The 22,182-nt window shown below is 41.2% G+C and overlaps 1 protein-coding gene across 2 annotated transcripts in view; it reads left to right on the forward strand.

Moving 5' to 3' along the window:
* The window catches only part of LOC110494440 (immunoglobulin superfamily member 21), a 275,341-nt gene that overhangs the window by 101,061 nt on the left and 152,098 nt on the right, over positions 1 to 22,182 (forward strand). For both annotated transcript variants that reach the window (XM_036950494.1, XM_036950495.1), the window contains exon 2: positions 7,860 to 7,972. In XM_036950494.1, coding sequence (XP_036806389.1) covers positions 7,860 to 7,972 — 113 coding nt within the window. The remainder of the gene's footprint in view (positions 1 to 7,859; positions 7,973 to 22,182) is intronic.

Raw genomic sequence — 22,182 nt, forward strand, 5'->3', positions numbered from 1 at the left:
GTGTCAAATCGGAGGGCCTGTTGTCCGGACCTCTGGCAGCTATGGGGGTACCACAGGATTCAATTCTCGGGCCGTCTCTTTTCTCTGTATATATCAATGATGTCGCTCTTGCTACTGGTGATTCCTTGATCCACCTCTATGCAAACGACACCATTCTGTATACATCTGGCCCTTCTTTGGACACTGTGTTAACCTTTCTGATCTCCCCATCCCGGATCCGGGTTCGTGAATACAGACTCAAGCTCATTACCATAACGCAACGTTAACTATTCATGAAAATCGCAAATGAAATGAAATAAATATGCTAGCTCTCAAGCTTAGCCTTTTGTTAACAACACTGTCATCTCAGATTTTCAAAATATGCTTCTCAACCATTGCAAAACAAGCATTTGTGTAACAGTATTGATGGCTAACGTAGCATTTAGCATTAGCATTCAGCTGGCAACATTTACACAAAAAAACAGAAAAGCATTCAAAAAAATCATTTACCTTTGAAGAACTTCAGATGTTTTCAATGAGGAGACTCTCAGATAGCAAATGTTCAGTTTTTCCTGAAAGATTATTTGTTTAGGACAAATCGCTCCGTTTTCTGCGTCACGTTTAGCTATGAAAAAACCCCTGTATCCAGGATTGTGTAAATCTATCAGCAAGCTCATTAGCATAACACAACGTTAACTATTTATGAAAATCGCAAATGAAATGAAATAAATATGCCATCTCTCAAGCTTAGCCTTTTGTAAACAACACTGTCATCTCAGATTTTCAAAATATGCTTCTCAACCATAGGAAAACAATCATTTGTGTAAAAGTAGCTAGCTAGAGTTAGCATTTCGCGTTAGCATTTAGCGTTAGCATTAGCGTTAGCATCCAGCACGCAACATTAACAAAAACATAAAAGCCTTCAAATAAAATCATTTACCTTTGAAGAACTTCTGATGTTTTCAATGAGGATACTCTCAGTTAGATAGCAGATGCTCAGTTTTTCCAAAAAGATTCCTTGTGTATTAGAAATAGCTCCGTTTTATACATCACATTTGGCTACCAAAAAAAATCCATAAATTCAGTCCTCAAAACGCAAACTTTTTTCCAAATTAACTCCATAATATCGACTGAAAACATGGCAAACGTTGTTTAGAATCAATCCTCAAGGTGTTTTTCACATATCTCTTCATTGATACATCGTTCTTGGACACATGCTTTCTCTCCTGAATCCCAGGAGAAAATGACCGCACCTGAAGATTACGCACAAATTTAGACAAAGGACACCGGGCGGACCTCTGGAAAATGTAGTCTCTTATGGTCAATCTTCCAATGATATGCCTACAAATACGTCACAATGCTGCTAAGACCTTGGGCGAACGACAGAAAGTGTAGGCTCATTCCTTGCGCAATCACAGCCATATAAGGAGAGAATGGAAAACAGAGCTTCAGAAATTCTGCTAATTCCTGGGTGATGCATCATCTTGGTTTCGCCTGTAGAATGAGTTCTGGGGCACTTACAGACAAAATCTTTGCAGATTCTGAAACTTCAGAGTGTTTTCTTTCCAAAACTGTCAAAACTGTCAATATGCATAGTCGAGCATCTTTTCGTGACAAAATATCGCGCTTAAAACGGGAACGTTTTTTATCCAAAAATGAAATAGCGCCCCTAGAGCTCTAAGAGGTTAACAAACCCCCAAATGAGCTTCAATGCCATACAACTCTCCTTCCGTGGCCTCCAACTGCTCTTAAACACTAGTAAAACTAAATGCATGCTTTTCAACCGATCGCTGCCCTAACCCGCCCGCCCGTCTTGCATCACTACTCTGGACGGTTCTGACTTAGAGTATGTGGACAACTACAAATACGTAGGTGTCTGGCTAGACTGTAAACTCTCCTTCCAGACTCAAATTTAACACCTCCAATCCAAAATAACATCTAGAATCGGCTTCCTACTTCGCAACAGAGCCTCCTTCACTCACGCTGCCAAACATACCCTCGTAAAACTGACTATCCTACCGATCCTCGACTTCGGCAATGTCATTCACAAAATAGCCTCCAACACTCTACTCAGCAAACTGCATGCAGTCTATCACAGGGCCATTCATTTTGTCACCAAAGCCCCATATACCACCCACCACTGTGATTTCGTCGGCTGGCCCTCGCTACATATTTGTTGCCAAACCCACTGGCTCCAGGACATCTATAAGACTTTTCTAGGTAAAGCTCCGCCTTATCTCAGCTCCCTGGCCACCATAACAACACCCCCCCCCCCCCGTAGCACGAGCTCCAGCGGGTATATCTCACTGGTCATCCCCAAAGCCAACACCTCGTTTGGCCGCCTTTCCTTCCAGTTCTCTGCTGCTAATGACCGGAACTAATTGCAAAAGTCGCTGAAGTTGGAGAATTATATCTCCCTCACTAACTTTAAGCATCAGCTATCTGAGCAGCTTACCGATCACTGCAGCTGTACACAGCCCATCTGTTAATAGCCCATACTACCTACCTCATCCCCATATTGTTTTTATTAACTTTTTTGCTATTTTGCACACCAGTATTTGTACTTGCACATCATCATCTGCACATCTATCACTCCGGTGTTCATTTGCTAAATTGTAATTAGTTCGCTACTATGGCCTATTTAATTCCTTACCTCCTTACGCCATTTGCACACACTGTATATAGACATTTTCTATTGTGCTATTGACTGTACGTTTGTTTATTCCATGTGCAAATCTGTGTTGTTGTTTGTGTCGCACTGCTTTGCTTTACCTTGGCCAGGTCGCAGTTGTAAATGAGAACTTGTTCTCAATGGGCCTACCTGGTTAAATAAAGGTGAAATATCTATATATATATTTTTTTTATAAAAAAAACATCAAGCGTTATGATGAAACGGGCTGTCATGGAGACCGCCATAGGAAAGGAAGACCCAAAGTTACCTCTGCTGCATAGGATAAGGTCATCAGAGTTAACTGCACCTCAGATTGCAGCCCAAGTAAATGCTTCCTGGAGTTCAAGTAACAGACATATCGCAACATCAACTGTTCAGAGGAGACTGCCTGAATTAGGCCTTCATGGTCAAATTGCTACAAAGAAACTACTACTAAAGGACACTAATAAGACGAGGAGACTTGCTTGTACCAAGAAACACAAGCAATGGACATTTGTCCTGTGGAAATTTGAGATTTTTGGATCCAACTGCTGTCTCTTTGTGAGACACAGAGTAGGTGAACGGATGATCTCCACATGTGTGGTTCCCACCGTGAAGCATGGAGGAGGAGGTGTGATGTGTGGGGGTGCTTTGCTGGTGCCACCGTCTGTGATTTATTTAGAATTCAAGGCAGACTTAACTAGCATGGCTACCTCAGCATTCTGCGGCGATATGCTATCCCATTTGGTTTGCACTTAGTGTGACTATCATTTGTTTTTCAACAGGACAATGACCCAGCACACCTCCAGGCTGTGTAAGGGCTATTTGACGAAGAAGGAGAGTGATGGAGTGCTGCATCAGATGACCTGGCCTCCACAATCACCTGACCTCAACCCAATTGAGATGGTTTGGGATGATTTGGAACGCAGACTGAAGGAAAAGCAGCCAACAAGTGCTCAGCATATGTGGGAAAAGCATTCCTCATGAAGCTGGTTGAGTGAATACCAAGAGTGTGCCAAGCTGTCATCAAGGCAAAGGGGGGATACTTTGAAGAATCTAAAATCTAAAATATATTTTGATTTTTTTAACACTTTTTTGCTGCTACATAATTCCATATGTGTTATTTCATAGTGTTGATGTCTTTACAATTATTCTACAATGCAGAAAATAGCAAAAATAAGGAAAAAACCTTGAATGGTACTGTATATTTAGCAGTTGTCTTTCCATTACAAACATACTACTAGAGACTTTTGAAAACTGAGATTAGTGTTTGTTCCACACCAATTGCATTGATATCCATTGTATCACTTCATGATTACTTATTGTTCAGTTACTGAGAGAGGGAGGTAGAGTAAAAGCTATTCTCAGTGGGAGGGATGGTAGAGGAGCTGAACAGACCTACAGCAGCAGTTTTTCAAGTCCCTGAAGTCTGTACAGGAGACTTTCCACGGTGCTGAATTTTCTCATGCTTTGGTTAACTCATTTTTGCCAAACTCAGATGCTGCTGCAGTTCACTTGTGTAGCATATTGTGATTAATTACTAGACTGGCTCTGTCCTAGCCATATTCTTTTATGGCAAGGATTGAGATTTTCATAAACTGAATAAATCTACCACATCCCTGTACAGACTGCAGTAACATGTGACTTACTGTAAGTGAGTTTAAGATAGAGGACCCGGTAGCCTAGTTAACTACTGTAGTCTTTGAGCAGCAACAGTCAGAGGACAAGGAGCAAAACATGTAGGTAACAGTGCAGGTGAGAAGTTATTTCCAAACATACAAATGCAGAATGGTGAGAAAAAGAAAAAAAAAACTTTTAAAAAAGGACTTCAATCGGGCACAAAAGGAAAAATGCCCTAAAAGGTTTTTATTTTTTATTTCACCTTTATTTAACCAGGTAAGCTAGTTGAGAACAAGTTCTCATTTACAACTGCGACCTGGCCAAGATAAAGCAAAGCAGTGTGACAGAAACAACAACACAGAGTTGCACATGGAATAAACAAGAGTACAGTCAATAACACAATAGAAAAAAATGAAAGTCTATATACAGCATGTGCAAATGGAATGAGGAGGTAGGAAATAAATAGGCCATAATAGCAAAGTAATTACAATTTAGCAGATTAACACTGGAGTGATAGATGAGCAGATGATGGTGTGTAAGTAGTGATACTGGTGTGCAAAAGAGCAGAAAAGTAAATAAAAACAATATGGGGATGAGGTAGGTAGATTGGGTGGGCTATTTACAGATGGACTATGTACAGCTGCAGTGATCGGTTTGCCGCTCAGATAGCTGATGTTTAAAGTTAGTGAGGGAAATGTAAGTCTCCTGAGCAACAATGGAAACTCTCAAACCTCTGTAGCAACATGTTACCTTACCAAGCAGTTCTCCAATAAGGACCTGACCTGACCTGGCATAAACCATTAACATCTTGAAATGGCTAGGCAAACATTTTTATGGACAGTGATCATGCTTTAAAAGCAATGCTTTTGCACGTTTCATATAACAATGATTGGCCAATACTACAGCATAATATTACAGCAGCCATTTTGGAAAGCACGTAGTGTTGAAAAACAAGGATCCTGATTGGCTGACTATCCTTTGTTGTTCAACGTGACGTGCATTCCAAAATGGCGGCTGTTGCTTCTGCTACCTAGCAGGAGGATGAAAAAACTAGCAGTATTTAAATCTTCTTGATGTGACTTTTTGGATAATGGGAAGATTTGGAAGACAGTGCCATGGACTATTCCTGGATTGAGGTATGTTTTCCCGAGCCATAACTTGCTCCTGCTCTGCCTTGCCCTAATCTAAGCAGAAGCCCTCTCCGACCCTATAGTGAGATGTACTTACAATCAAGCAAAGGGTTGGAATCTAGTCTGGCTAGCTGACACCTAACTCAATGTGCTCCTGATTCCTTCAATGTGTACCATGCGAGTTGCGCCAGAATACTTTGTCATATACATAAAAAAAAACATCCATCACAGATTTAGGATACCATCCTCTACCCGCTACTCAGCCATAATAGTGTCAAACCCAAAGCAAGGAATTTTACATTGAGTGTAATCGACTTCAGCCACTAGTGTAGGTCTACACAGTCTCGTGTTCGGGGCTGTAAATCAAGATTTCTGTCTTCGATTTTCTGTCACGGATAATGAGATATTTCCTGAACATTTGCATGTTTTCATTAGAAAGTTACAATATTTTCTGAAGAGTTTGGCAAACACTTTCATGAACAACTACAACATGAAAACATATGTGTAGTTGTTAAATGAGTAATTAAAGACAACATTTAGTTGAATTTGAACTGATAATCACAACATTTCTTAGGCATTTCTTAAGCATTTCAGATCATTAGGAGTAATCACAAGCCATGGTATGAAGGAATGAAGCCATATGTTACTCTTTACTAATTGTCATACTTGTATTGGAAGTTGTTGCTACCTGACAGAGGAAGTGAATTTAATGTCAAACATTCTGTGTTTCCTTATAATTTTATACTGACAAAACCAACTGACAAAACTAGTATATCTAAGAATGTTCAAAGCACGGTATAGCTGAGCAAGGTTTATGTCCTTCAGTGACATTATTTGTTTCAAATTAGCTGTTTCTTCTCTAGTTATCATAACATAATGTAAATTGGAGGCGGTGGGTGGGGGTCACTGAAACAACAAACAAAACATGTGGGGCTATGCACAGGTTGATCCTATTTAGTTCAAATTGGTTGTCACTGTGTATGTATTGCAGGGCTCTCCATCTTCCTGGAGCAATATCGTCCTGTAGGTTTTAGCTTCAATCCTAATCTAGCGCTCCTGATTCTAATAATTAGCTAGTTGATAAATTGAATCAGGTTAGTTACAACTGAGGTTGGAATCGAAAACAGGGAGAGGCCTGATCTATTGGGACCTCAACCATTTGAGAAAACTTTGAATAAATCATGTTGGGCATTCAATTAGAATATTTCTGTGGTGTAATCCAGATCAATTTAAAATACATGAATAGTACATCTTACACTGCTTTTAGACCCTTTTCTAATTTATTTCACTTAAAAGTGTTGAAGCCAATGAAAATGTATTCCCTATATTAATGAAAAACAAAACATGTCAATACTTTATATAAGCTATTTCTGATCATGCCCCCCCCCGCCAAAACACTTCTGTTTATCATCCTCTCCTTCTAATATGGGAATAATTCAGACCTGGGACACCAGGTGAGTGCAATTACCAGGTAGAAACAAAAAACATTATGGTTTCAGCCCTCCAGGACCGTAATTAAACAGCCCTGCTAAAACAGTGTTTCTGAACTCCAGTCCTCCAGTACCAGCAACAGTAAAATGTTTTGTTGTAGCCTGGGAAAAGCACACCTGGTTGAACTTGTCAAATAATCATTCAACCCTCAATGAGTTGAATCAGGTGAGTTTGTCTGGGGCTACAACAGAAATATGTGTTGTTCGGGGTACTCGAGGACTGAAGTTAGGAAACCCTGCTCTAAAGTATAATAATATTTTTTTTTTGTCAAACTACACATTTCCATGTTTGAAACAATCACATTAATATGCATGCGCTGCTGGTGTTCCATCAACAGGGAACAAAGATTGATCTGACTTTGAATTGTTGATAGCAAACTTGCTGTTATACACTGAATATACCAAACATTATGAACACATTCCTAATATTGATTTGCCTCCCTGCCTTTTTCTCTGAGAACAGCCTCAATTCGTCTGGGCATGGACTCTACATGGTGTCGAAAGCGTTCCACAGGGATGCTGGCCCATGTTTACTCCAATGCTTCCCACAGCAGTGTCAAGTTGGCTGGATGTCCTTTGGGTGGTGGACCATTCTTGATACATACAGGAAACTGTTGAGTGTAAAAAACCCAGCAGTGTTGCAGTTCTTGACACAAACTGGTACGCATGGCACCTATTACCATACCCTATTCAAAGGAACTTACATTTTTTTGTCTTTTCTATTCATGCTCTGAATGGCACACATACGCAATCCGTCTCCATATTCTCAAGGCTAATAAATCCTTCTTTAAGCTGTCTCCTCCCCTTCATCTACACTAATTGAAGTGGATTTAACAAGTGACATCAATAAGGGATCTTACTTTTAAACTGGATTCACCTGGTCAGTCTATGTCATGGAAAGAGCACGTGTTCTTAATGTTGTATACACTCAGTGTATTCATGATATGACATTGCTAACCATACTCATTATATCTTTCTTCTTCCCTATAGGATATCTGACAGTAACCATTGAGCCCCTTCCTCCTGTTGTTGTGGGAGAGACTGTGACCCTGAAGTGCAACTTCAAGACTGATGGAAGACTTCGAGAGATTGTGTGGTACAGGGTGAGTAAAGCTACAAGCTCATACTGTATATGCCATGTACACTGGCCCATCAACTCTGATCTGTATGGCTTAATCACTTTTTGGTGTCAATTACAGTGCATTATGAAATTATTCAGACCACTTCACTTTTTCCACATTTTGTTACTATATGTTACAGCCTTATTTTTAAATGGATTAAATTAAAACATGTCCTTATCAATATACACACAATAACCAATAATGACAAAGCGAAAACAGGTCTTTAGAAATGTTTGCTAATAAAAAACTGAAATACCTTATTTTCTTATTAGTATTCAGATCTTTTGTAATGAGACTCGAAATTGGGTTCAGGTGCATCCTGTTTCCATTGATCATCCTTGAGATGTTTCTACAACTTGATTGGACATCATTTGGAAAGGCACACACCTGTCTATATAAGATCTCACAGTTGACAGTGCATGTCAGAGTAAAACCTAAGCCATGAGGTCGAAGGAATTGTCCATAGAGGTCCAGGACAGGATTGTGTCGAGGCAGAGATCTGGGGAAGGGTACCAAAACATGTCTGCAGCATTGAAGGTCCCCAAGAGCACAGTGGCCTACATCCTTCTTAAATGGAAGAAGTTTGTAACCACCAAGACTCCTCCAAGAGCTGACCACCCAGCCAAACTAAGCAATCGGGGGAGAAGGGGCTTGGTCAGGGAGGTGACCAATAACTCGATGGTCACTCTGACAGAGCTCCAGAGTTCCTCTGTGGAGATGGGAGAACCTTCCAGAAGAACAACCATCTATGCAGCACTCCATCAATCAGGCCTTTATGGTAGAGTGACCAGATGGAAGCCACTCTTCAGTAAAAGGCACATGTCAGCCCGCTTGGAGTTTGCCAAAAGCTACCTAAAGGACTCTCAGACCATGATGAACCAGATTCTCTTGTCTGATGAAACCAAGGTTGAACTCTTTTGCCTGAAGGCCAAGTGTCACGTTTCGAGGCAACCAGGCACCGCAAATCACCTGGCCAATACCATCGCTACGCTGAAGCATGGTTGTGTTACAATATCATGGAGTGGGTATGATTTTCAGCGGTAGGGACTGGGAGACTAGTCAGGATCGAGGGAAACATGATCGAAGCAAAGTACAGAGAGGTCCTTGATGAAAACTGCTCCAGAGCGCTCTGCACCTCAGACTGGGGCGAAGGTTCTCCTTCCAACAGGACAACGACCCTAAGCACACAGCCAAGACTATGCAAGAGTTGCTTCGGGACAAGTCTCTGAATATCCTTGAGTGGCCCAGCCAGAACCCGGACTTGAATCCGATCGAACAGCTCTGAAGAGATCTGAAAATAGTTCTGCAGTGACCCTCCCCAACCAACCTGACAGTGCTTGAAAGGATCTGCAGAGAAGAATGGGAGAAACTCCCCAAATCCAGGTGTGCCAAGCTTATAGCGTCATACCTAAGAAGGCTCGAGGCTGTAATTGCTGCCAAAGGTGCTTAAAAGTACTGAGTAAAGGGTCTGAATATGCTATGTGACGTTTCAGTTTGTTTTTTTGCAATAATTTCTAAAAACCTGTTTTTGCTCTGTCATTATTGGATATTGTGTGTAGATTGATGAGAAACAAACAATTTGAACAATTTTAGAATAAGGCTGTTACATAACAAAATGTAGAAAAAGTGAAGGGGTCTGAATACTTTCCGAATGCACTGTATTTATACATTTTATAAGATGTACAGTACCAGTCAAAAGTTTACATTGTAGAATAAGAGGGAAGACATCAAAATGAAATATGAAATAAAACATATGGAATATTGTAGTAACCAAAAAAGTGTTAAACAAATCAAAATATACTTTATATTCTTCAAAGTAACCACCCATTGCCTTGATGACAGGTTTGCACACTCATGGCATTCTCTCAACCAGCTTCATGAAGTAGTCACCTGGAATGCATTTCAATTAACAGTTGTGCCTTCTTAAAAGATAAATTGTGGAATTTCATTCCTTCTTAATGCTTTTGAGTTAATCAGTTGTGTTGTGACAAGGTAGGGTTGGTATACAGAAGATAGCCCTATTTGGTAAAAGACCAAGTCCATATTATGGCAAGAACAGCTCAAATAAGGAAAGAGAAACATGAATGTCAGTTCATACAGACAATTTCAAGAACTTTCAACGTTTTTTTAAGTGCAGTCGTAAAAAAACATCAAGCGCTATGATGAAACTGGCTCTCATGAAGACCCAAAGTTACCTCTGCTGCAGATGATACGTTTATTAGAGTTACCAGACTCAGAAATTGCAGCCCAAATAAATGCTTCACAGAGTTCAAGTAACATACACATCTCAACACTCAAGACTGCATGAATCAGGCCTTTATGGTTGAATTACTGCAAAGAAACCACTGCTAAAGGACACCAATAATAAGAAGAGACTTGCTTGGGCCAAGAAACACAAGCAATGGACCTTAGACCTGTGGAAATCTGTCCTTTGGTCTGATGAGTCCAAATGTTTTATTTTTGCTTCCAAACCCTGTGTCTTTGTGAGATGCAGAATAGGTGAATGGATGATCTCCGCATTTGTGGTTCCCACCGTGAGCATGGAGGAGGAGGTGTGATGGTGTGGGGGTGCTTTGCTGGTGACACTGTCAGTGATTTATTTAGAATTCAAAGCAAACTTAGCAACATAACTACCACAGCATTCTGCAGCTATACGCCATCCCATCTGGTTTGCGCTGAGTGGGACAATAATTTGTTTTTCAGTGGACAATGACCCAACACATCTCCAGGCTGTGTAAGGGCTATTTGACCAAGAAGGAGAGTGATGGAGTGCTGCATCAGATGACCTTGCCTCCACAATCACCCAACCTCAAACAAATTGAGATGGTTTGGGTCGAGTTGGACCACAGAGTGAAGGAAAAGCAGCCAACAAGTGCTCATTATATGTGGGAACTCCTTCAAGACTGTTGGAAAAGCATTCCAGGTGAAGCTTCATGTTTAATAACAACTTCATGTTTATTAACAAAGCATTTTCTAAATTCAAACGAACCCCTGAAACTAGACATGGACGTTTAGAAGACATTGGTTGTCTTCAAAGTTGTAAATTGCGGAAGTATCGCCAAGTTAAGGTTGGTTGACAGTACCTACAGTATTCCAAACAGTACCTAACCTGTAACGGCTAATGGAGCATCACATAAGCCCATTACAATCTGCTAGCTAGTTATTGCCATGTCTTAATGGTTCACAGCTGGTCACTCTGCAGTTATCACAGCCCCAGTTGGTGGACTAAACTGCATAAATGTTCAAGATAATTAAGTACAGTATGTCAGAGAAAGAATGTCTTTGTCTCAGCCCCTCAAGCTCTAATGCTCGGGTCTATAATGTTGCTGTTGCTTTGTGGATAATGTGTACCAAAACTATGCCCAGATATTTTGCATAAAATGGAAACTAATGTGACGTTAATAGGCAGATGATTATAGATCAGAGGCTGGGTTTTGTCTACTGAAACAATGGTGTTCAAAAGAGGTCACATAGAAGCACTTGGATGGATATCAATGAAGCAACAGCTGTCAGCTCATGGCCTGATTATTTAATTTACCCTAAACTCCCCAATTAATCGCTGTTAAGGGTTATACAAGTATGCATGATGAAATATTCTTTCTTTATTCTGTGGAATGCTGCAGTCATAGACAGTATCCTGACTGATATGTGAGTAGAACATGAGCCAGTTTAGTTTATATGGAGTCCTTACCTTGTTGGGCTTGTAAGCTTCGTGCTCTCAAGGACTAGCCTACAATAATGTTTAATATTGGTGCAGATATGAAGTATTTGAAGTAATTCACTGTCTCTTGATCATAGCAATGCCTTTTACACCGTGAACATGTCTGCCCTTTGGGGGAATGGATTTGGAAGAGGACATTTAATAGAATTCAACAATAGATAATTTTTTATGGAGTCCTCACTATCATTTTTGCCAGGCAGGAACTAGACTGTTATGGTATGCTGCTGTAGTATAAAACAAACTCCATAGAGAGCAAGGCTGTCCACATCAAGTATTGGATAGTGAGGAAAATGCAGAGGTTGTAGAGAGAAACCAGCCTTATCTCTCTTGTGCCCACTGCTCGATGCAACCGCGAATAAATTATAAATCAATTATCCACACTCAGCTGCCAAAGTTTCTTTAATCTCTGCCTTTTATTTAACTAAACTGTCGACTTCTCATTTCTCCCCCACATTCAAATGGAAGTGGGGTTGATACCCACCTGGGGAATCATCATATCTAATCGAAGTCTGGCCAACGAAACAGAAGCTGAATGAACTAAAGATCTCAGCTAGCCACTCATTCATTACCAGGTTGCCCTTATCTTAACAGATTCTGTTTGAGGATTCTGTAATGCACACCAGCGCCAGACTGCTCCTTGAAATCTTGCATATCCTTAGTATGGCTAAGGCCTAGCGTAGTCCCTCAAGATAATTAAGAATGCTATTGAGAGGCTTTCAAGCTGGCCTAGTAGAGACTTAGTGGGCAGCATATCGGAAAATATAGAAAGATGTCAAACATAGTCACCTAAAAAAGCTCAAACTACTATTCAAAACTTGTTCGTTTTACATTTTGAACAATCTCTATGTGTGGCATTTGACATAGCCCTGATAACAAAGATAATCATACAAATCACAGTCAGACAACCTGGATAAACTGATGTAGGTCCAAGATGCCTCTTGTAAGTACAATTTTCTACATGCCTCTTTTCATAGTTCGGGAATGTATTATTGTTTACTTGCACCTTACGAAGAAGCTATCCAGATCAGCGCAGTGCCTAATATCTCCCTGGAAGTTACAGCAGATTTCCATCTTACTGTATGTCAACACTGTGTTTATGTTAGGGACTTATCTGTGAGAGGAGATGTAATCCCCTGAATTACACAAAGATCAGTTCATCGGGAAGAAACCCATTTGGGCCTAAAGTAATTTGGGGGTAAATATTGGAAGATAAAGACTACTCCAACATCCAAGATTGAAATGTGGTTTTGTGATCATTTTCATTCTTGTTTCACCAATACCAATAATGCAAAAAGACTCATTATAAAACAATTATCAAAAGTAGGATCGGAAGAATCTCCGATTCAACATTTATATTGGTCATGGTGAGCTAGAGCAGTGAAGAGGAAAATACTGTAGGAAAAAACCCCAGATGGACTATAATACTAGAGAGGGCTTACTCACCATGAGTGTTTTTTCCATCTATTGGATGTTTAAATGTATTAGTCAGATCAGACCACTATGCTCCATAAGCAAACACATAAAAGCATCTCAAGTGTATGTGATATTCCACTGAGGGCCACATGAATGCTTTTATTTTGCAGTGGGTTCTGGCAGACCATGGATTAGGCACTGTGGATATGTAATACCATCAAACTGTCCTCAACATTGTAATAGCATTTCATGATGGGGTTACAAATAGAGTGGAGGAGAGAATCTCTATCAGTTCTGAAACCATTCTGAACATGTGCAGTAGGGACATGGAGGGATAAGATGCTGGCTGGGGAGGCCTGTGGAGACTTATCCTCACTGAGACGTGTGGCAGCTCACCTCATGCTGTGCTTGTTCTGATTATGTCACTATAATGAAGAGATACCCATGGCTCTCTCCCTATGGGGACCTCAGCAGTGTTGATGGTGACAGCGCAGGGTTTCCGCTTGGCTGCCTGTTGAGTGCCATTCTGCATTACGCTTAATTCTCCCTAGTTTAACCTCCCTCTCTCTCCCCGATTCCCCTCTCTCATTACTACATCCCTCCTCCCACCTTGACAGCACTCTTATGGGATCATCTCTCTGGCCAACATAGTCAGTAGAGCCCAGTGCCCTAAACATGGGCAATTTACCACAGACCTGTCGCTAAGCTCATCCGTTTGAATTAATGCTATCTCACACATAGGGTCCACATGGTTCGGGCAGGTTAACCTCAGCCTCTTTTATTATAATTCCTCAGGACCAGCTGTCTTCATCCTGCTCTTTGTCAGTTTGAGCTCTATTCTCACCTCATAGAAGAGATCGAAGATACTGTTAAGAAAGGATGGAACTAATAGTGTTATCATGGAGATATAGATATATATATATATATATATATATATATATATATATATATATATATATATATATATATATATATATATATATATATATATATATTTAGTTTTTTTTGCTTTCAACAGTCTGATTATTGATATTGCAAGACACCTGTGATGTTTAAGTTCAAGTTAATGATCTGAATGTGTCATTAGCCATTGAGAATTTGCTGGAATTTATATAATTCATATGAGCCTCTTGATTAAGTTGAATTGTAGAGTATTGATGTGAGCATTTGGTTAGACACATGATATTCTTCCACTTGAATAGATCACATGGGCTCTCATGCAGAAATGATTGTTGATTGACAAGTGGAGATTGCATATAGAGAGAGGGGATTTAAAGGGGAGATGTACAGTAAGTGCTGCACTTCAAAATAGAGGTAGGCTTACTTTCAATAATAGCCTATCTCAGATTTTCATTACTGCAAGGCTTTGATGTTTGCTATCACTTTATCAGTAAACTGTAATGGGAGTAGCACTTATTTGTCAACTAGGCTTATTTGCTGTGGAATCCATTTTCCTTTTCACTGATTTTGCTTTTGTTCTGTGTAATGCATTACAGTCTCCCACTTGGGACTATTAGACAATGAGAGCTCATTTATTTGTGAGAGGTAGCCTAGCATAAATTTGTAGGATATATGAGAAGAACCTTGGTAGGAATAATATTTAACTCTAATAAATACAGTGTTATGAGCATGAGCAATGAACCTATAACTACCAAATAAGTAAACAAAGGAATACAAAGCCACCATTATCTATGAACTCATTTTCAAATGTGATATAGGAACAATACAGTACCTCCCCCTCAAAAACATTCCCTCTTATGACTTTCCAACCTTTTGTTGGTAAATGTTAGCTAACTGCTTGTACGTCTTTCAAAAATGGAAACATGCATGTAGCGGAGAAGTTTCCTGAAAATATATATTATTAAAATACATTGTTTCAGTCCTGCAGTTTGGTTTCCTTAGAGCAGGTATTCCCAAACTGGGGTTCACGCAATGGCGTCGGGGTAAGCCAAATAAAAATGTGAAAAACGTATTTTTTTTTTTTCATAAAAATTTTCCTTTTTTTTCCTTCACATTTTCAAATAATCCATTTATATTTTATAGCAGGGCTAAACATTTGGTTGAGGTTTTTTTCTTCCTGAGTAGCCTCATTTCACTGCCAAAAATCAAATTAAATCATCTAGTGTTCAGCGAAATAACAACGCAATGTCAAATACAGGTAGCCTAGTCAAATAATTAACCATTACTCTCTTGCGGGAATTCCACTAACGATCCGTATGTAGCCACGTGACCGGTCTGGAGTGGGCTACAGTACTACATACAGTAAGAGCAAAATAATCCTAATAAAATAAAATAATAAAAACCTTAGTGTAACAACAGTTTTAGTAAGTAATACTGAAGTCGTGCACAATTATTAATGTCTATTTAGGTTTATGTTGCCCATTCATTGTCAGTTAGAGACACAGTAGGACCCAAAAGCATAATCAGTGCTCTAACTCCCCCATGAGCTGGTCTGGAGCAATGAAGTGGTGACATAGGGTACCGTACTAAACCACAAATTACCTCTATGTCCCTCAGCATAATAACAAATATTTTAGTGGAGCAACCACTGTATACTGCAGCATCCACGAGAGGCTCTTGCTGCCAAGGGAATGCCTGATAGCTTGAAAGATGTTTTGGACACTAAAGTGAAAATGGCTAACTTTGTTAAAGCAAGGCCCCTGAAATCTCGTGTATTTTCTGCACTACGCAATGATATGGGCAGCGACCATGTAACGCTTTTACAACATACCGTGCGCTGGTTATCAAGAGGCAAAGTATTGACACATTTTTTGGAATTGAGAGACGAGCTTAAAGTTTTCTTTACTAACCATCATTTTCACTTGTCTGACCGCTTGCATGATGACGAGTTTCTCACACGACTGGACTATCTGGGTGATGTTTTTCTCGCCTGAATGATCTGAATCTAGGACTATATTCAATGTGTGGAACAAAATTGAGGCTATGATTAAGAAGTTGAAGCTCTTCTCTGTCTGCATTAACAAGGACAACACACAGATCTTTCCATCATTGTAAGCTGCATGTAAGCTTACGGACACTGTCAAATGTGATATAGCGAAGCACCTGAGTGAGCAATTACGCAGATACTTTCCCGAAACAGATGACACAAACAACTGGATTCATTATCCCTTTCATGCCCTGCCTCCAGTCCATTACCGATATCTGAACAAGAGAGAGCCTCATCAAAATTGCAACAAACGGTTCTGTGAAAATGTAATTTAATCAGAAGCCACCGCCAGATTTCTGGATTGGGCTGCGCTCAGAGTATCCTGCCTTGGCAAGTCTTGCTGTTAAGACACTGATGCCTTTTGCAACCACATACCTATGTGATAATGGATTCTCAGCCCTCACTAGCATGAACACTAAATACAGGCACATACTGTGTGTGGAAAATGATTTAAGACTGAGACTCTCTCCAATACATCCCAACATTGCAGTTATGTGCATCCTTTCAGGCACACCCTTCTCATTAACCTGTGGTGAGTTATTCATAATTTTCGATGAGCAAATAAGGTTTTATATGTAAGATGGTTAAATAAAGAGGAAAATTATTGATTATTATTATATTATTATTTGTACCCTGGTCCTATAAGAGCTCTTTGTCACTTCCCACAGTTGTGACAAAAACTAACACTCATTCTTATGTTTAATAAATGTATCGTATAGTGTGTGTGTGGCAGGCTTACAATGATGGCAAAAAACACCAACATTTGAGAGTGCGCTGACCCTAGTTCTATAGAGGGGGTACGCAGCTTGAGGTAGAATGTTTGAAATGGTACGGAACTATGAAAAGTTTGGGAACCACTGCCTTAAAGGAAAAGCTTGTCTTTAAAATTGGGAAAGTTTATTTTTTATCTGTAACACACTGTGATGTAATTCCTGCAGTCTAAGCTGGAACATAAAATCAATTGTGGAATGATGATGAGAATGAGACAGTTGCTGCCCACACAGACTCCCCCTGCACTCATCTTATTCTAATATCCTTTACTGAATTTTGTTTTTACTGTTTGCTTCTAGTGACAATGCATATTGTTGCCACAGGTTTGCCACAGATTTAAAAATAATCTTCAGATAATTGTTTGCCAGAAAAAACTTCCGGCGCCGACAGAGATGGCCGCATCGCTTCGCATTCCTAGGAAACTATGCAGTTTTGTTTTTTTACGTGTTATTTCTTACATTGGTACCCCAGATCATCTTAGGTTTCATTACATACAGTCGAGAAGAACTACTGAATATAAGAGCAGCGTCAACTCACCATCAGTACGACCAAGAATATGACTTTCCCGGAGCGGATCCTGTGTTCTGCCTTCCACCCAGGACAACGGAATGGATCCCAGCCTGCGACCCAAAACAACGACGTCGTAAAAGAGGCAAACGAAGCGGTCTTCTGGTCAGGCTCCGGAGACGGGCACATCGCGCGCCACTCCCTAGCATACTACTCGCCAATGTCCAGTCTCTTGACAACAAGGTTGATGAAATCCGAGCAAGGGTAGCATTCCAGAGGGACATCAGGGACTGTAACGTTCTTTGCTTCAAGGAAACATGGCTCACTCGAGAGACGCTATCGGAGTTGGTGCAGCCAGCTGGTTTCTCCACGCATCGCGCCAACAGAAACATCTTTCTGGTAAGAAGAGGGGCGGGGGCGTATGCTTTATGGTTAACGAGACGTGGTGTGGTCACAACAACAAGAATTCCTCACAATCAAATGTCGACCGCATTATCTACCAAGGGAATTCTCTTCGATTATAATCGAAGCCATATATATTCCCCCCCAAGCAGACACATCGATGGCTCTGAACAAACTTTATTTGACTCTTTGCAAACTGGAATCCACACATCCTGAGGCTGCATTCATTGTAGCTGGGGATTTTAACAAGGCTAATCTGAAAACAAGACTCCCTAAATTGAATCAGCATATCGATTGCGCAACCAGGGCTGGAAAAACCTTGGATCATTGCTATTCTAACTTCCGCGATGCATATAAGGCCCTCCCCCGCCTTCCTTTCGGAAAAGCTGACCACGACTCCATTTTGTTGCTCCTAGCCTACAGACAGAAACTAAAACAAGAAGCTCCCACGCTGAGGTCTGTTCAACGCTGGTCCGACCAATCTGATTCCACGCTCCAAGACTGCTTCCATCACGTGGACTGGGATATGTTTCGTATTGCGTCAAACAACAACATTGACGAATACGCTGATTCGGTAAGCGAGTTCATTAGAACATGCGTTGAAGATGTCGTTCCCATAGCAACGATTAAAACATTCCCAAGCCAGAAACCGTGGATTGATGGCAGCATTCGCGTGAAACTGAAAGCACGAACCACTGCTTTTAATCAGGGCAAGGTGACCGGAAACATGACCGAATACAAACAGTGTAGCTATTCCCTCCGCAAGGCAAATAAAACAAGCTAAGCGTCAGTATAGAGACAAAGTAGAATCGTAATTCAACGGCTCAGACACAAGAGGTGGCAGGGTCTACAGTCAATCACGGATTACAAAAAGAAAACCAGCCCAGTCTTACGGACCAGGATGCCTTGCTCCCAGGCAGACTAAATAACTTTTTTGCCCGCTTTGAGGACAATACAGTGCCACTGACACGGCCCGCAACCAAAACATACAGACTCTCCTTCACTGCAGCCAAGGTGAGTAATACATTTAAACGTGTTAACCCTCGCAAGGCTGCAGGCCCAGACGGCATCCCCAGCCGCGCCCTCAGAGCATGCGCAGACCAGCTGGCTGGTGTGTTTACGGACATATTCAATCAATCCCTATCCCAGTCTGCTGTTCCCACATGCTTCAAGAGGGCCACCATTGCTCCTGTTCCCAAGAAAGCTAAGGTAACTGAGCTAAACGACTACCGCCCCGTAGCACTCACTTCCGTCATCATGAAGTGCTTTGAGAGACTAGTCAAGGACCATATCACCTCCACCCTACTTGATACCCTAGACCCACTCCAATTTGCTTACCGCCCAAATAGGTCCACAGACGATGCAATCTCAACCACACTGCACACTGCCCTAACCCATCTGGACAAGAGGAATACCTATGTGAGAATGCTGTTCATCGACTACAGCTCAGCATTTAACACCATAGTACCCTCCAAACTCATCATCAAGCTCGAGACCCTGGGTCTCGACCCCGCCCTGTGCAACTTGGTACTGGACTTCCTGACGGGCCGCCCCCAGGTGGTGAGGGTAGGTAACAACATCTCCACCCCGCTGATCCTCAACACTGGGGCCCCACAAGGGTGCGTTCTGAGCTCTCTCCTGTACTCCCTGTTCACCCACGACTGCGTGGCCACGCACGCCTCCAACTCAATCATCAAGTTTGCGGACGACACAATAGTGCTAGGCTTGATTACCAACAACGACGAGACGGCCTACAGGGAGGAGGTGAGGGCCCTCGGAGTGTGGTGTCAGGAAAATAACCTCACACTCAACGTCAACAAAACTAAGGAGATGATTGTGGACTTCAGGAAACAGCAGAGGGAACACCCCCCTATCCAGATCGATGGAACAGTAGTGGAGAGGGTAGTAAGTTTTAAGTTCCTCGGCGTACACATCACAGACAAACTGAATTGGTTCACCAACACAGACAGCATCGTGAAGAAGGCACAGCAGCGCCTCTTCAACCTCAGGAGGCTGAAGAAATTTGACTTGTCACCAAAAGCACTTACAAACTTCTACAGATGCACAATCGAGAGCATCCTGTCGGGCTGTATCACCGCCTGGTACGACAACTGCTCCGCCCACAACCGTAAGGCTCTCCAGAGGGTAGTGAGGTCTGCACAGCGCATCACCGGGGGCAAACTACCTGCCCTCCAGGACACCTACACCACCCGATGTCACAGGAAGGCCATAAAGATCATCAAGGACAACAACCACCCGAGCCACTGCCTGTTCACCCCGCTATCATCCAGAAGGCGAGGTCAGTACAGGTGCATCAAAGCTGGGACCGAGAGACTGAATTATTTCTCAAGGCCATCAGACTGTTAAACAGCCACCACTAACATTGAGTGGCTGCTGCCAACACACTGACTCAACTCCAGCCACTTTAATAATGGGAATTGATGTAAAATATATCACTAGCCACTTTAAACAATGCTACTTAATATAATGTTTACACACCCTACATTATTTATCTCATATGTATACGTATATACTGTACTCTATATCATCTACTGCATCTTATGTAATACATGTATCACTAGCCACTTTAAACTACGCCACTTTGTTTACATACTCATCTCATATGTATATACTGTACTCGATACCATCTACTGCATCTTGCCTATGCCGCTCTGTAGCACCACTCATTCATATATCTTTATGTACATATTCTTTATCCCTTTACACTTGTGTGTATAAGGTAGTAGTTTTGGAATTGTTAGCTAGATTACTCGTTGGTTATTACTGCATTTTCGGAACTAGAAGCACATGCATTTCGCTACACTCGCTAACATCTGCTAACCATGTGTATGTGACAAATAAAATTTGATTTGATTTGATTTGTTTGCCAGAAAAAACCTCTGGCGAACTGTTTGGCAACAATAATATGTATTGCCACTATTGCTAAACAGTTCGCCAGAGGTTTTTTCTGGCAAACAATTCTCTGAAGATTATTTTTTAATCTGTGGCAAATCTTTGGCATCAATATTATGTATTGCCATTATTGCTAAAGGTTTGCTGCAAATCCCCACTAGTGGCAAACATTTACAAACATCTGGCAACACTTTGTGGCACACTATTTAGTGCCAGAAACTTGCGGGAAGTTTGCAGCAGCAACTTCATTTTGGTAAGGGACACACTTACAATGTCTTTGGGTGTGCATCAAGCTTAACTTGTGGCCTACATTTCTCTACAAATCGCATTAACGCTGTTGACACAGAAAAAGCACAAGATCATGGGTATGCAAATTACTTTTCTCTTGGGAGTATTACAACACCAGAAGTTGGAGGAGGTTATTGGAGTGCATTGTGCCAGGGCTAAATCTATAGCTGGCTGGGCTATTCAGTCCAGAGTTAGATGGATTTGTCCAGATACATACCTTTGAACAGGGATAGGATGGCTGGTATAATACTTGACCAAGAAGTAGTGTTTTTCTTTCTACGGTAATCCTGTTTCCTGACTGCGGAGAGATGAGGGAGGTGTCACATTCCAAATCGGAGTCGGAAAAACTCAGGGACTGGGTTGCCCAGGCAACAGGAATATGTGAGCACAGTAAAGAGCTCTTTGTGTACACACAGCACACTCCTGTGGGGGGTTTGTGTGCTCAACTTTCTGCTGCTTTAAACCCCCAAGTGTAATTATGTCATTGTGAAAATGGCTCGGCTTGTTGGAGTATCTCGATTGTATGTAAATATATATATAAATATATACAGTATATATATATATATATATATATATATATGTTATATATATATTATCAGACCTCTTAGTTCCAGTGAAGGGACATCTTAATGCTACAGCATACTGTACAATATTTGATGAATCTGAATAATGTGTAGCAGCAAAAAATGTAACTTGAATCTTAACGCAGACCGCATACCACGGGTATGACAAACATTTATTTTTACTGGTCTAATTATGTTGGTAACCAGTGTATAATAGCAATAAGGCACTTTGGGGTTTGTGGTATATGGCCAATATTCCACGGCTAAGGGCTGTATCCAGGCACTCCGTGTTGCGTCGGGCGTAACAATAGCCCTTAGTCGTGGTATATTGGCCATATACTACAAAAGTATGTGGACACCCCTTCAAAATAGTGGATTTGGCTGTTTCAGCCACACCCGTTGCTGACAGGTGTATAAAATTGAGCACACCGCCATGCAATCTCCATAGACAAACATTGACAGTAGAATTGCCTTACTGAAGAGCTCGGTGACTTTCAACGTGGCACCGTCATAGGATACCACCTTTCCAAAAAGTCAGTTTGTCAAATTTCTGCCCTGCTAGAGCTGCCCTGTCAACTGTAAGTGTTGTTATTGTGAAGTGGAAACGTCTAGGAGCAACAACGGCTCAGTGGTAGGCCACAAAAGCTCACAGAACGAGATCGCTGAG

This window comes from Oncorhynchus mykiss, chromosome 17 (genome assembly GCF_013265735.2).
Source record: "Oncorhynchus mykiss isolate Arlee chromosome 17, USDA_OmykA_1.1, whole genome shotgun sequence".
Classification (NCBI taxonomy): domain Eukaryota; kingdom Metazoa; phylum Chordata; class Actinopteri; order Salmoniformes; family Salmonidae; genus Oncorhynchus; species Oncorhynchus mykiss.